Source organism: Eleutherodactylus coqui, chromosome 3, assembly GCF_035609145.1.
Source record: "Eleutherodactylus coqui strain aEleCoq1 chromosome 3, aEleCoq1.hap1, whole genome shotgun sequence".
NCBI lineage: Eukaryota > Metazoa > Chordata > Amphibia > Anura > Eleutherodactylidae > Eleutherodactylus > Eleutherodactylus coqui.
Genome location: NC_089839.1, coordinates 310,119,526 through 310,134,608, shown reverse-complemented (window position 1 = coordinate 310,134,608; position 15,083 = coordinate 310,119,526). Strand labels below are relative to the sequence as shown.

At 43.8% G+C, this 15,083-nt stretch overlaps 1 protein-coding gene and 1 long non-coding RNA gene across 2 annotated transcripts in view; one reads left to right on the top strand and one right to left on the bottom strand.

Moving 5' to 3' along the window:
* TIE1 (tyrosine kinase with immunoglobulin like and EGF like domains 1) overlaps positions 1 to 15,083 on the bottom strand; it is a 57,529-nt gene that overhangs the window by 7,056 nt on the left and 35,390 nt on the right. Inside the window, exons 13-18 of the mRNA XM_066597911.1 lie at positions 13,185 to 13,475; positions 8,380 to 8,573; positions 7,526 to 7,736; positions 3,828 to 3,938; positions 2,219 to 2,409; positions 1,877 to 1,990 (exon numbers count right to left, since the gene is read on the bottom strand). Coding sequence (XP_066454008.1) covers positions 1,877 to 1,990; positions 2,219 to 2,409; positions 3,828 to 3,938; positions 7,526 to 7,736; positions 8,380 to 8,573; positions 13,185 to 13,475 — 1,112 coding nt within the window. The remainder of the gene's footprint in view (positions 1 to 1,876; positions 1,991 to 2,218; positions 2,410 to 3,827; positions 3,939 to 7,525; positions 7,737 to 8,379; positions 8,574 to 13,184; positions 13,476 to 15,083) is intronic.
* LOC136621988 (uncharacterized) overlaps positions 1 to 15,083 on the top strand; it is a 398,847-nt gene that overhangs the window by 374,599 nt on the left and 9,165 nt on the right. The window lies entirely within an intron of this gene.

The window sequence follows — 15,083 nt, the reverse complement described above, 5'->3', positions numbered from 1 at the left end:
GATCCGGGTCTTGGAGTCAGGTAGGAACTGAAATTTTGATCCAGGGATTATTCTGACTGCCATTATGGAGTCGGGAAGGAATTTTTTTCCTCCAAATGGGCTAATTGGCTCCTGCATCATTGTTTTTTTTTTTGCCTTCCTCTGTATCAACAAGGAGAGGGTGGAAACAGGCTGAACTGGATGGACATTGTCTCCCTTCAGCCTAACATACTATAATACAGTGACTCCACCAGCAGAGTAGTGAGTGCAGCTCTGGAGTAAAATACAGGATGTAACTCAGGATCAATACAGGATAAGTAATGTATGTACACAGTAACTCCACCAGCAGAATAGTGAGTGCAGCTCTGAAGTATAATACAGGATGTAAGACCGGATCAGTACAGGATAAGTAATGTATGTACACAGTGACTCCACCAGCAGAATAGTGAGTGCAGCTCTGGAGTATAATACAGGATGTAACTCAGGAGCAGTACAGGATAAGTAATGTATGTACACAGTGACTCCACCAGCAGAATAGTGAGTACAGCTCTGGAGTATAATACAGGATGTAACTCAGGAGCAGTACAGGATAAGTAATGTATGTACACAGTGACTCCACCAGCAGAATAGTGAGTGCAGCTCTGGAGTATAATACAGGATGTAACTCAGGATCAGTACAGGATAAGTAATGTATGTACACAGTGACTCCCCCAGCAGAGTAGTGAGTGCAGCTCTGGAGTATAATATTACATGTAACTCAGGATCAGTACAGGATAAGTAATGTATGTACACAGTGACTCCACCAGCAGAATAGTGAGTGCAGCTCTGGAGTAAAATACAGGATGTAACTCAGGATCAATACAGGATAAGTAATGTATGTACACAGTGACTCCACCAGCAGAATAGTGAGTGCAGCTCTGGAATAAATACAGGATGTAACTCAGGATCAATACAGGATAAGTAATGTATATACACAGTGACTCCACCAGCAGAATAGTGAGTGCAGCTCTGGAGTATAATACAGGATGTAATTCAGGAGCAGTACAGGATAAGTAATGTATGTATACAGTGACTCCACCAGCAGAATAGTGAGTGCAGCTCTGGAGTATAATACAGGATGTAACTCAGGATCAGTACAGGATAAGTAATGTATGTACACAGTGACTCCCCCAGCAGAATAGTGAGTGCAGCTCTGGAGTATAATATTACATGTAACTCAGGATCAGTACAGGATAAGTAATGTATGTATACAGTGACTCCCCCAGCAGAATAGTGAGTGCAGCTCTGGAGTATAATATTACATGTAACTCAGCATCAGTACAGGATAAGTAATGTATGTACACAGTGACTCCACCAGCAGAATAGTGAGTGCAGCTCTGGAGTATAATACAGGATGTAACTCAGGACCAGTACAGGATAAGTAATGTATGTACACAGTGACTCCACCAGCAGAATAGTGAGTGCAGCTCTGCAGTATAATACTGGATGTAACTCAGGATCAGTACAGGATAAGAAATGTATGTACACAGTGACTCCACCAGCAGAATAGTGAGTGCAGCTCTGATGTATGATACAAGATGTAACTCAGGATCAGTACAAGATAAGAAATGTATGTACACAGTGACTCCACCAGCAGAATAGGGAGTGCAGCTCTGGAGTATAATACAAGATGTAACTCAGGATCAGTACAAGATAAGAAATGTATGTACACAGTGACTCCACCAGCAGAATAGTGACTGCAGCTCTGGAGTATGATACAGGATGTAACGCACGATCAGCACTATCATGTAGGGTATCTACAACTATATTTGCAGTATTACAGATGGTGTCAGTATACAGGAGTAGCTCACAGTCTCTCTTTACATTCGTACATCTATAGGTCATGCTCATCACTTACCATCGTCTTCTTCACATAAACCTCTTCTCCCCTTGAAAGCCCAAAATCTGCGATCTTAGCATCCATACTTTCTCCAACAAGAACGTTCCTGGCAGCGAGATCCCTGTGGATGAACTAAGAGGACAACAAAGGTGAAGCACAGACACGATCACCTGCAGCGCTGCTCATCCTGCTCTTCCTGGTGCACAAGCAAGACTGCAACACAGATGAGGAACGTCCCAGCAGATTTATTTGCGTTCAGGATCTGTAGAAAGCTGGGTGATGTTCTCTATCGGCTGCCATTAGTGGTGGTCGCGCAGCACGCACGGAGGATAACAACCATCATCCTCCTCCTCATCTCACCTGCTTCTCGCTGAGGTACTGCATGCCTTTTGCTACATCTGAGGCGAACTGCAGGAGCTGCTGTGAGGTCAGGGTGGACGCCGTCCCGTGCTCCTTGGCGAATGCAGGATCCGTCTCCAGGACTCGGCTTTTTCGTAAGAAGTCCAGCAGGTTCCCGTACGGCGCGTATTCAATGGCGATATAGAGATATCCTGCAAGAACGATGAAGATCTTCTTTTTAAGAGCAGCAATAGATGTGAAGTAATTGCCGGCTGAATTCTCCGGGATATTTGGAAAATCTCAGCTTGCTGTCAGTGAATGGGAACTTTTTTCTTGCTGAATCCTCTATGAGCGAAACAGATCAGCAGCACAAACCGCTCCTGTCTCGATACATTGTAACAGTCTGCAGCCCTCAGAGGATGGTCTGCACTGGATGCAACTGTAACAAATCCTCAGCTGATCCTGATCCTTGTGTCAGACTTCTCTAATGTGCATCTAAGACCGCTTGCCCACGGCCAAGAAAATCGTGCAAGATTTGTGTGTTGCGAGACGCACAAATCTCATGTGAATATCAACCCCAATGGGGTCACATATATGAGCATTTTTTTTTTCTTTCCAGCATCCTATTGTGGTGCGAGAAAAAAATTGCGCATGTCCGATCTTTGGTTGTTCCCTCAGAATGCATTACCTACTGTTTTCAATGGGACAGAAAACCCATCCCATGGCGTGCGAGGAGCAATGCGAGGTTTACCATTGAGAACAACAGGAAACACCTGCCCATCCTCCGACGCAGCTGAAAGCCGCGCCAAAGGATCAGAACCTCACTGAAGTGATGGGCGGCGTTTTTACAGAAAAGTGCCTCACATCCGGTGGTACAGCGCTTGTGCACGATATTGGGCCGAAGTCCACCTAAGGCTGCATATACACAGGCGAGCGCAATATTGGCCCGAGAAACTGCAACGGATATCACACCGTAAAACCTGCGATTTTGTCTGCAAGTGCGATACGTTTTGCGAGAAAAATATGTGCATCACATTACATGCAATATGTATGTTGTTTCAATAGGAAAATTAAAAAGTCGTATCGCGCGCGCATGAAACTTGTGAGTGCGATGGAACTGCAGTGCGAGTGTCTTAACTCATCCATAGGAAATATATAAAGTAGCGCAGGCTGGAACTAGAGCATCACTGTGAGAGAAATGGCGCGCCTATAAATACATTTACAATAACGCGTTCTTCTCCCGTACAAGTATCTTGCAACACACAGAAATTCGTAAGAAAATCCGTGTAAAAACATGCTTAATCCACGACAGATATCTGAGGTGGATCTGCATTGAGTTCCACGTGTCGATTTCGCCCAGTCGGTGCGCCACATCTGGGCCCCCTGCGGAAACTCCATGAGAAATCATCTGCGCCATATAAAATAAAGTGCCGCTCTCCATAGTAAATGCTAGAATGCTGGATGATGATGTGTGAACAGGGCATCAGGTTCTCATGAATACTCCGCCTCTGGGCGGTTCCAGATTTGACCCCACCTCCAACAGAAAACATGCAAAAAATAGCGCCAATATGCTTAATAAATACAGGCGCACATGCTGGGAATGCCGGCTGCGCCCCGGTGGGTGCGTTACCTCTGTTCTCACAGGCCCCCAGCAGGTTGATGATATTGGGGTGATGCCCCAGCTTACACAGAACCTCCAGCTCGCCGGCGAAGTCTCGGTGGTCGTTCTCTGATGCAAATTCTGGAAATAAAGGATGACAGTGGAGATTAATTGAAGACTCCTTAAGGAGCCGCCCGCTGAGCCGTCACAAAAGCTGCATTTCTGTAGTAAAGACAACTTGGACACATTTTGATCCAGCGTGTGCCAAAGAGTCATAAGTGCCAAAAAAGTGTCTTTTTGAATGATTATGCCGATTTTGCAGGGGTTCTTCCCACTTGGGGCCACATTTATTACAACTTATGGGACTGGAGTATAAGATGTCATGTGGCAACAGAATAATGGATGCAGCTCTGGATGTGACTGGAGTATAAGCCATGATGTAACAGGAGAATGTGATGTCATTCTTGATGTGACTGGGGTATAAGCCATGATGCAACAGTAGAATGTGATGTCATTCTTGATGTGACTGGGGTATAAGACATGATGTAACAGTAGGATGTGATGTCATTCTTGATGTGACTGGGGTATAAGCCATGATGCAACAGTAGAATGTGATGTCATTCTTGATGTGACTGGGGTATAAGCCATGATGTAACAGTAGGATGTGATGTCATTCTTGATGTGACTGGGGTATAAGCCATGATGTAACAGTAGAATGTGATGTCATTCTTGATGTGACTGGGGTATAAGACATGATGTAACAGTAGGATGTGATGTCATTCTTGATGTGACTGGGGTATAAGCCATGATGTAACAGTAGAATGTGATGTCATTCTTGATGTGACTGGGGTATAAGACATGATGTAACAGTAGGATGTGATGTCATTCTTGATGTGACTGGAGTATAAGACATGATGTAACAGTAGAATGTGATGTCATTCTTGATGTGACTGGGGTATAAGACATGATGTAACAGTAGGATGTGATGTCATTCTTGATGTGACTGGAGTATAAGACATGATGTAACAGTAGAATGTGATGTCATTCTTGATGTGACTGGGGTATAAGCCATGATGTAACAGTAGAATGTGATGTCATTCTTGATGTGACTGGAGTATAAGACATGATGTAACAGGAGAATGTGATGTCATTCTTGATGTGACTGGGGTATAAGACATGATGTAACAGTAGAATGTGATGTCATTCTTGATGTGACTGGAGTATAAGCCATGATGTAACAGTAGAATGTGATGTCATTCTTGATGTGACTGGAGTATAAGTTATGATGTAACAGTAGAATGTGATGTCATTCTTGATGTGACTGGAGTATAAGTTATGATGTAACAGTAGAATGTGATGTCATTCTTGATGTGACTGGAGTATAAGCCATGATGTAACAGTAGAATGTGATGTCATTCTTGATGTGACTGGAGTATAAGTTATGATGTAACAGGAGAATGTGATGTCATTCTTGATGTGACTGGAGTATAAGCCATGATGTAACAGGAGAATGTGATGTAATTCTTGATGTGACTGGAGTATAAGCCATGATGTAACACCTGCTCAGTGCAAGATAAATAAAGCAAATATTCTCATTGCAAAGAACCAAAAACAAGGTTTGGTCCGGTGTTATCCAGTAGAGCAAAGTGTGATTGTTCTGAGTGAGAGGAACCAAGTCATCTTGTAGATGAGACCTTCTAATGGCTGACAGAAATACATGATGTTATAGAGAGTTTTTGAACCTCACGGGGCCCTTCATCAAGGTATAAAGAAATGAATTGGAAGAGGCAGCACATCTATGTTTGTATTTGTATTGTAGTATTTAAGTGTAAATTAATCCCACCATGTCTGTGCTTGTCATAATTATATCTGTATATGTAGTGGCCTGAAGTGTGTAATATATATATATTCCATAATTGGCCATAAATGTCATGTCTTTAATGTGGATGCTCTGTGCAATTGTCTTGTCGGTGCTTTATGTGTATTGCACAGCTGCAGCGTGCAAGAGGTTAATGTCTGGGTCTGTCTGGAAAATGTAGCAGTTTGTGTGTGGTCTATGTTGTCACGTGAGCATGAAAGATATACGTGTCTGCAAGTGTGCAAATGTGCTGGTCTGTCTTTTGTCTTGGCTGTTGGTCTTGCTAAGGAGACAGTGGTGGAGTCTAGTCTGAGTGGGTGAGGAATCAAGCCCTCTAGAAGATAACGAGGGAGTCTGCAAGACCGCCCGTGAGCAAGAGATACCCCCCACCTAGGCCTATCTAATATGGAGGAAGCGGAGCGGTATATCCATATGCTGTGAATGGAGAATACCCCGTTTGCCCCCAGTTGGAATAGAGGTTGAAATCTGCCATGGAAGGATGGAGAAAGTGCCTTGTCAGACAACCAAACAGTGAGTGTCTGCCGGTAGAGAGAGTGAGAGAAGTCGTCCGGGAGAGTGATCCTACAGATAACGTGGACTGTATGTATCAAAATGCCCTGAGTTGCCTCCCTCCCTCCTCACAAACAGAAGTTGTCTTAATGCCAATCCTCCATTGCAAGAACTATTGTGTGTTATCCCTGTTGGATGTTCCAGTAAAGAAAAGCTTTACTGACCATTCCCAGTTCAGTCTATTCAAAGTACAGCCCTGTGTGTGCCGACTGTTTATTGCACCATCGTCGGAGTCACCACAGTGGATGGAATGTTGGCGTCACCCGTGACATGTCCTGAAACGTCATCACTACAGAGTTTTATACAAGTAACCGCATCACCAGCATTGCCTGGAGAGGCCTGCCAGGGCCTTGGTAAAGGGTTGCACGCATTCCTCAGGGGAGAGGTGGTAGTGCCACCATGACATCCCTAATAGCTACCCCGCCATCTCCTCAGGTGTGGGCCCGGCGCCTCAGTCACTGCGCATATATATATATATGAATGCCTCTTTGAATCCATTTCATTATGCCTTGAGGAAGAATCCCTGCGTAAAGCCCCATTTACAAACAATGATTATTGCTCAAAATTTGCTCAAACAATGTCTTTTGAGGGATAATTGTTGCGTGTAAATGCTGCCATCATTTACTTTTTGTCCAAACGATAAATTTTAGTTGAGCCTAAAATCCATTGTTCGGACGGAGAGCTAATAGCAGGGACTGTGATTCTCCACAGGAGCACTGATATCATTGTATTCAGCTGCAGTCCCATGGCAGAACAAAAGAGCTGTTTGCAGAGAACAGACCACCTGCTGTTCTCTGCATACAGCTCATGGAGGCTAATTAACATGCAAATTAAGGTAATAAGCTACAAATGGGCATTAGTGCCCATTAGCAGCTTATGCAAAATGATCGCTCAAACTGTCAATCATCCTATCTTTTGAACGACTTTTGAGCGATCAACTTTGCGTGTAAATGAGACTTAGGTCCGAAAGCTCTCAATAACATCATGTATTTTTTTTAAAGGCATCCTATCTACAAGATGACTTGGTTTCTCTTACTGAGAACAATCGCACTTTGCCAAAAAACCATCGCGCCCCTGGAAGAAGTTGTCTGTTGGCTGAAAAACTCGGCCTGCAGTTCCATCTCAGGCAGATATACTAATGACAATGCTGCTGACAAGGAGTGTAACTTCCTGCGTGTTAGATGTTGGTGTAAATGATAAGGTCGTTAACCCTTTTCTTCACATGAATGTAACAGCCGCTCCTCCTGTCCGGACACATTACTGATCTGCGGTCGGTGATTTCCGATAAGCGCGTCTTTACCTTTCAGCATTTTGATGGCGGCGTTCATCCGCACTCCGTCTTTTTTGATCATGGCCTTTATGACTTGACCAAAGTTCCCTTCTCCTATCACATCTTCAAACTTGATGTCCGCCCAGTCCAGGATGGGGTATGAGAAGGGCTCGGTCTGGGGTCTCTGGCGCCGGGTGAGGGTCAGCGTCCCCGAACTGAACTGCAGGATGGTCTCCTCTCCCTTTAAGAGTAAATGTGGCAGTTAGTATCATCAGAAATATCCCTGCATACCCCCCAACCAATGAAGAGGAGAAGACAGGGCAGCCCCAGGCTAAAAACAAAAGGCCATCTACAGCTAATTGCAGGCTATTGTCCTCTGTTATCAGCTTCTTTCACTAGTGAACACCAGTAATCATGCATCTATGTTCTGATATTAGTTGCTTGTTGTGTGATACCCATAAAATTGTGACATTGTTACATCTGCTGTGTGATGCTTTTGCTAATGTTACAGTTTGGTTAGTTCTTAAAGGGACACTACCCTGTTTCTACTAGTCAGATGACCTTTCCACTGTACAAGTGAATACAATCCGCAGACTGACTACTGGCCCTTTATCTAGAGTGGAGAAAGATAATTGTCAGACATGCTGCCCCCTAGTGGGCAGATGTTTTTGGAAAAGAGTTCAGATTTTTCTCTTATCGGGGGTGTAACGCGAAGATGGATCTCCAGGACCCCAAAGCAAAGTCTGTACTAGGGGCCCCACCTACCATGTGCCATTTATAATACTGGGGTCTTCTTTGTGTCCCTCAGGGCCCGGATGAGACTGCTGCCCCCCTGCCCCCTCCCTCTACTTGGTAAGTCGGACATCGGAGGAGGGGTCACTTACGGATCCGGACTGATACGTGAACATTCTCCTGCGATGGAATAAATTCTTTTTAATGCAAAAAAGAGCGAGAAGCGCGACGATGATGGTGAAACACGTAACGGACACGGAGCCGATGATCGCCACGATGAGCTGCTGCCCCGAATTGGAAGGTGGAAATCTTCGAACCTCCTCACTGGTGGCTACGATGGGAGGCTCTGCGGAGATAAGCGGCAATTACTGCAATGCACAGAACAAGAGAGAGGAGACGGGCAGACAGCGACACGGAGGAAGGAAGTGAATGGGGGATCCTGAGAAGCGGACCCCCGCTGAGGACCGTCACCAGTAGTTTACACCTGGACAACCCTGTTATGTTACTGGCACTGGTAGTTATAGCAGTATTAAATGAACCTCCTTGTTCCCGAACTGGAGGGGGGGGGGGGTATATTACTTGCAGTTTTTCATCTCTGCTGTCCCTCCGATCCGCCAGTTCTGGGTCCGATTATTGACCGTCCAAGTTGGCCAACACACTCTTCAGATTACCTTATTCCCGCAATGTAATGGTCATGTTAGGTTACCAATGCACTATACCTGCTCTATGATTGGCCAGAGCTGATCATGTGATCACTACCAGCCAATCAGACAGTAGGTCATATTGTGCATTACGTAGTTGAAAAATTACTGGAGAGCTTGAAACAGACAGATCAAAGGGGAGCTGAGAAGAACGACTGCAGGTAATGAACCCCCCCCCCCCCCCATCCACTCCTGTCCCGAAACTGGAGGGTCGCTTTAATATAGATAGCAGTAATAGTAGTATGAATACTAGCAGTAGTAGTAATAGTCATAATAGTTGTATTAAACGGGTTTTCCAGGAAAATAGTATGGAGGATGCTCAGGGTAAGTCATCAGTAGTTGATTGGCTTGGGTCTACTGCCAGGACCCCGGATGATCAGCCGCTCAGGTGCCCGCTGTCAGCACCACAACATACAATTAGCTCCAACCCCTATGCTGTGGCCGGCGCTGGTAACTGCAGGTGCAGCTTATTATCATTAATCTACATAGAGGTGTTCATATTGGTTTCAGTAATAATGCTAGCCGTATTAATAACAGTAGCAGCAATAATAATGTTCATTATAATTAGCAGTTTTGGGTGTAGCATTACCTCCAGTAGATGCGGTAGTATTAACATCTGCAGTATTTTGGGGTAGTACTAATATTCATACCAGTAGTAGGGTTATAATAAATAGGAGTTGTAGAAGTTATATCAGTTATGTTAGTATCATTAATTGTAGTACTGGTAATAATATTAGTAAGGCCTCCTGCACACCGGTGGAAATTCTGTGTCGGGATTTTCCGCTCGTGCCCGCTGTCATGGGGTCGCATTAGATAATGCAATCCTATGCAGACAACCGTGATTTGTCCGCGGGAAAACTCGCGCGGTAAACAAATCGCAGTATGTCCTATCTCTGTGCGAGCCTCGCAGAGGCCCACACAGACACGTCGCTGGTGATGCGCCGGCTCTGCACTGCACATGCGCGGCTGTGCGCCAGCCGGCACATAGCAGAGCGGAGGAGACACCAGGAGAAGGTGAGCTGCGGGTCATTGCAGCGGCACGGCTCGCATCCTGCTGTGAGAATTCTTGCAGCGGGAATCCGACCGGGCCGTCTGCAGGAGGCCTAACAGTGTTCTTATTTTTGGTAGTATTCACATTAGTCTTATGAATTTTAGTAGTAGTATCATTAATAGCAGGAGTTATTTCTACTCATATAAGTACTAGTAGTGTTAGAAATACTGTATTAATATCAATGCTTTTGTAGCAGTGTTCAATATTATCAGAACTAGTAGTATGAGCAGTATTAATATTAGTACTAGCTGTAATACTAGCATTCTATTCATAGTAGTACTATTATAGGGGTTGTCTAGTTGTAAGCTATTAATGGCTTATCCTCAGGATAGGCCATCAGTAGTGTTTATTGCCCAGGACCCCCAACAATCACCTGTTTGACTGATGCACAGAACTGATTTGGCTGATGCACTGAACTGATTTTTGCAGGAAGCAGACAGCTCCGTTCGCACTGCAGTGGCCAGGCTTGGTATTGTAGGTGAAGTTCCCATTGAAATGAATGGATGTAATACCAAGCCTGGCCACTGCAGTTGGAACAGAGCTGTCTGCTCTACAGCAGACTCCCGCTAATCTACTACAGATGGCCTATCACGAGAATAAACCATGAATAGTTTACAACTGGACAATCCTTTTAATATTAGAAGTAGGTATAGTATTATCTGTAATATTAGTAGCAGTATTCAAATTAATACTAGTTTGTAGTACTATCAGTAGTATTAGTATTAATAGTAGTGTTAGTAGTATCAATGTTCACAGCAGTAATAATACTAGTATTTCTATTAATATCTTTAATCAGCAGTATAAGGTGTAGTATTAATATAAATAGCATACACATTAAAGGGCTTGTCCGGGATGACCGCCGGGGGTCTGCAGCTGGGGATCCCTGCCGACCAGCTGGTTCCTGGCACTACTGTCGATGTGGTCACTACTGGAAGCAAACGGTACAGCCCAGGGCCTTGCACTGTGGTCAGCGCAGGCCGCTTCCTGTGCTGTACGTGCTGACAGTGCCACCAAGAATCATCAGCTGGTCCGCAGGGATATTGAGCAATGGACCTCCAATTAACATCCGTTGATGATCTATCCACAGGGTAGGTCATTAATAGAAAAAATGCCCGAAGTCCTGGACAACCCCTTTAATATTAGTAGTAGTATTATTACTTCCAGCAGTGTTATTAACAGTCGTGGTATTTTTGATAGTATTAATTTCGATACCAGCAAATACACACAAATACTTATTACAAATAAATTTAAATAGTCCCTGATAAGGATGTGTAGGTTTTATAGTCCCTGAATTAGTGTTAGGGGGTCATCAGGTCCGCAGTGTTATCTGTGCTATAGATGTCTCATACTTCCCACTCACGCATGAACTCTTTTGAGCAATTTAACTCTCTGTTGAAAATGTCAAGTTGTTATAAATTTATATTCCCAAATTCTTCTGTGATTTAAAATTGCCTTTCGGTATAATAACTTTCATATCTTCCATGTCGTGTCCGTGACTGGAAAACTGACAGGTAATTCTGTCGTAATTGTGTGGCGAAGAGATCTCATCCTCGCTTTAAGATTTTTGCCTGTTTCTCCGACATAAAGGCCCCCAGCAGGACATTTACTGCAGCCGATCAGGAACACAACATCAGACGTGGAACATGTGAATAACCTACAATCCACAGCTGGAGGTACTAAGGAAAACCGCAAAGAAACTCCATCATACCTTCACAAGGATGACCGTCAAACCTGTGGAACCCTATAATCAGAAGTGCACTGTCCTCCGACATACAAAAAGGAACTTATCCCTGTAAGGTAAGGACCTGCTGCCATGTACGGACCGCGGACGGGATATGTATCCCCAACACGCAGCAGGACTATAAGATCCCGGAACATTCACATGTCCCATGTCTGATGTTGTGTACCTGATCGGGTGCAGTAAGTGTCCTGTTTTGGGTCTTAATGTTGGGGAAACAGGGCAAAAACTTAAAATGAGGAGGAGATCTTATAGCCATACGATAAAACAGAAAAAGTCGAATTCCCTGCAGCCGAGCACTTTTCCAGTCACGGACATGACATAGAAGACATGAAAGTTATTATACTGAAAGGCAATTTCAAATCACAGCGGCACAGAAGAATTTGGGGGGAAAAATTTAAAACACCTTTTGACACTTTCAACAGAGAGTTAGATTGCTCAAAAGGGTTCATGCATGAATGGTAAGTATGAGACATCTATAGCACAGATAACACTGCTGACCTGGTGACCCCCTAACACCAATTCAGGGACCATAAAACCTTCACATTTCTATCAGTGACTAGTTAAAGATGATTGTATTTCTATTGTAGTATTCTTTTAGGTGCAAATTAATCACATCCATGTCTGTGCCTTATGTATGTGTGTATAAATATGCATGCCTCTTCTGATCTATTTAATTCAAGCCTGAAGCAGAACCCGGAGTAAATTCGAAAGCTCACAATAACATCATGTATTTTTGTTAGCCATTAAAGGGTATTAATCTACAAAATTACTTGGTTTCTCTTGCTGGGAACAAAAATATTTATAGAAATATTAGTAATAGTATTTGTAGTAGTAATATCAGTAGCATTAGTACTAACAGCGTTAATATTAGTATCATTTAAATTAGTACTGTAGTACTTTTGGCAGTATCAATACCGATACTAGTAATAGTGTTATAATTACTATTAGTAGTATCAATAATAGTAGCATTAGCATTAGCAGTACTAGTAACAATGTCACCAGTAGTAGTATTAATATTGATACCAGTAATAGTGTTATAATTATAAATAGTAGTATCAGTAACACGATTTGTAGCAGTAATATCAGTAGTATTAGTACTAATAGCATTTATATTAGTACTGGCAATAATGTCACCAGTAGTAGTATTAATATCTGTAGTATTTTTGGTAGTATTTATATTAGCATCGGTAGTAGTTATAGTTAATGTTAGTGATGCAAGTATTAATATTAGTTGAAAGTAATAGCCGTAGTAAGTGGTAGAAGCATTAGTAGTAGTATCATTATCTATAGTATTGTTTGCTAGTATTCATATTAGTAGCAGTACTAGAAGCGTTCTAAGTATTAGTAGTTGTATTAATATCAGTCATGTTTGTAGCAGTAGTAGTGATAATAATATTAGCAGTAGCACTACCAATAGTAACATCAGTACTACCCGTAGTAGTAAAATCCAGAGCGGACACTTACCTTCGCTGTAAGTCGCTGCGGTCACACTATGGCTCCATTCTCCGGGAACTCTGGAGTTTGCGCGAACTCTGAACTGGTACATGGTGCTGGTGTTCAGGCCGCTGATGACGAACCAAGTCTGGTTGTGGCCCTCCGTGTCTGCCCACTGCTGCTCCCCAGGGGCCCCCAGTCGCCGGCTCTCCACTGTATATTTAATGATCCCTCCATTGGGATCATCAGGGGGCAACCAGATCAGCTTCACACTCTCCCTAGTCAGGGTGTCGGCGCGGACGTCCTTGGGAGGTGACGGACCTGAGGACACAGCGGTTGTAGAGGAGAAGGTGAAGGACGTGTCTATAAAACTTATCACAGGTGAGGATTTGTCACAGCGTCTAAGTGAAGGTAAGAGCCAGCAGCCTGGAGTCCAGGACAAGGATTGGGCTGCTGATGCTAGCAGTTCACAGAGGATTGTACAGACTGATACACTGTAACAAACCTTCAGCTATGTGAGCAAGGACTGTTCATGCCTCTGGATGTAAGGGCTAAGGCTTAATGCACACCGGCGGAAATTCAGTGGCAAGATTTTACACGGAATTTCCGCTGTTGCACGCCGCCATAGGATTGCATTGGTTTACGCAATCCTATACAGACTGCCGCCATTCTGATCGCGGAAAACCTGAGCGATAACAAAATCGCGGCATGTCCTGCGAGGCTCGCACTGCTGCGTCATCGCTGACGCACCGGCTCTGACACATGTGCATGTGCGGCTGTGCGCCAGCTGGAACGTCCGCAGAGTACAGTGAAAACGCCGGACAGGTAAACCGCGGGTCACTACAGGGGCACAGGTCACATCTCGCAGTCGGGATCCGACCCGGCGGTCTGCATTCACCCTAAGACAGATGGGCGCATGCTCCAATATATTCTCTGTATGGAGCGTATTAGTCGTGAACCGGTGATTTTTTCAACTATTCACGCTCCATGCTTTTGCGCACGAGTTTGGGGAAAAAGCGGGAAGATAAGTTTTCCCCATCTTTTCTCACAAGTAGAAAAACTACATGCAAGAAAGATGGCAGAACAGGACAGAATCAGCGTCATCTGAAGAAGCCCCAAACAATAAATGCTTCAATTTCCTTTCTGCAAGCAGAGATCTTGAAAATAGTAAGAAATTCAAAAACAAAATGAGCTACAAAATAGCAGAACGTCCCATTTCTAATAGACTGTGCGATTACACTGGAATTTCTTAAATCGTTCTTAATCCTCAGGATCTTCACGTAAGAAATGCCAAACTTATTAAGTGGTGCGCACAATACGATACATTTGGCACATCTTTGTCAGTACTCAGCGCCCCCTGTCATAAGGCTGAAACGACACACATCGATATATATTACAATGATAAGCAGTCTGCCTGTATTCTGCTAATGAAGCTGTACCGACACCAGAACAGCTCAGTGCATGAATACAGCACGAGAACCCAAGCTCATAATATCAATACAGCACCAGAACCAAGCTCAGTACATAAATGCAGCCCTAGAATAGCTCAGTTAATAAAAACATTACAAGGGCCAACCTCAGTATATAGATACAAAGCCAGAACCAATCTCAGTACATGAATACAGTCCCAGAACCAATCTAATAACATAAACACAATACTAGAACCAAGCTCATAACAAATACTGCTTCAGAACTAAGCTCAATACAAAAAATACAGTGCCAGAACCAAGCTCATTACATAAATACAGCACCAAAAGCAATCTTATGACATAAATGCAGCAGTAGAAACTAAGCAATTCTGCATCAGAGTCACCAATGGAATTACAGCGCCACCTCAGAACATCAGAGCGAAAGAGGCAGAACCCAGAAAAAAATGATTCATGTGGCTCCACAATGGAGGAGAAACATAATCTAACTCAGGCTACATCT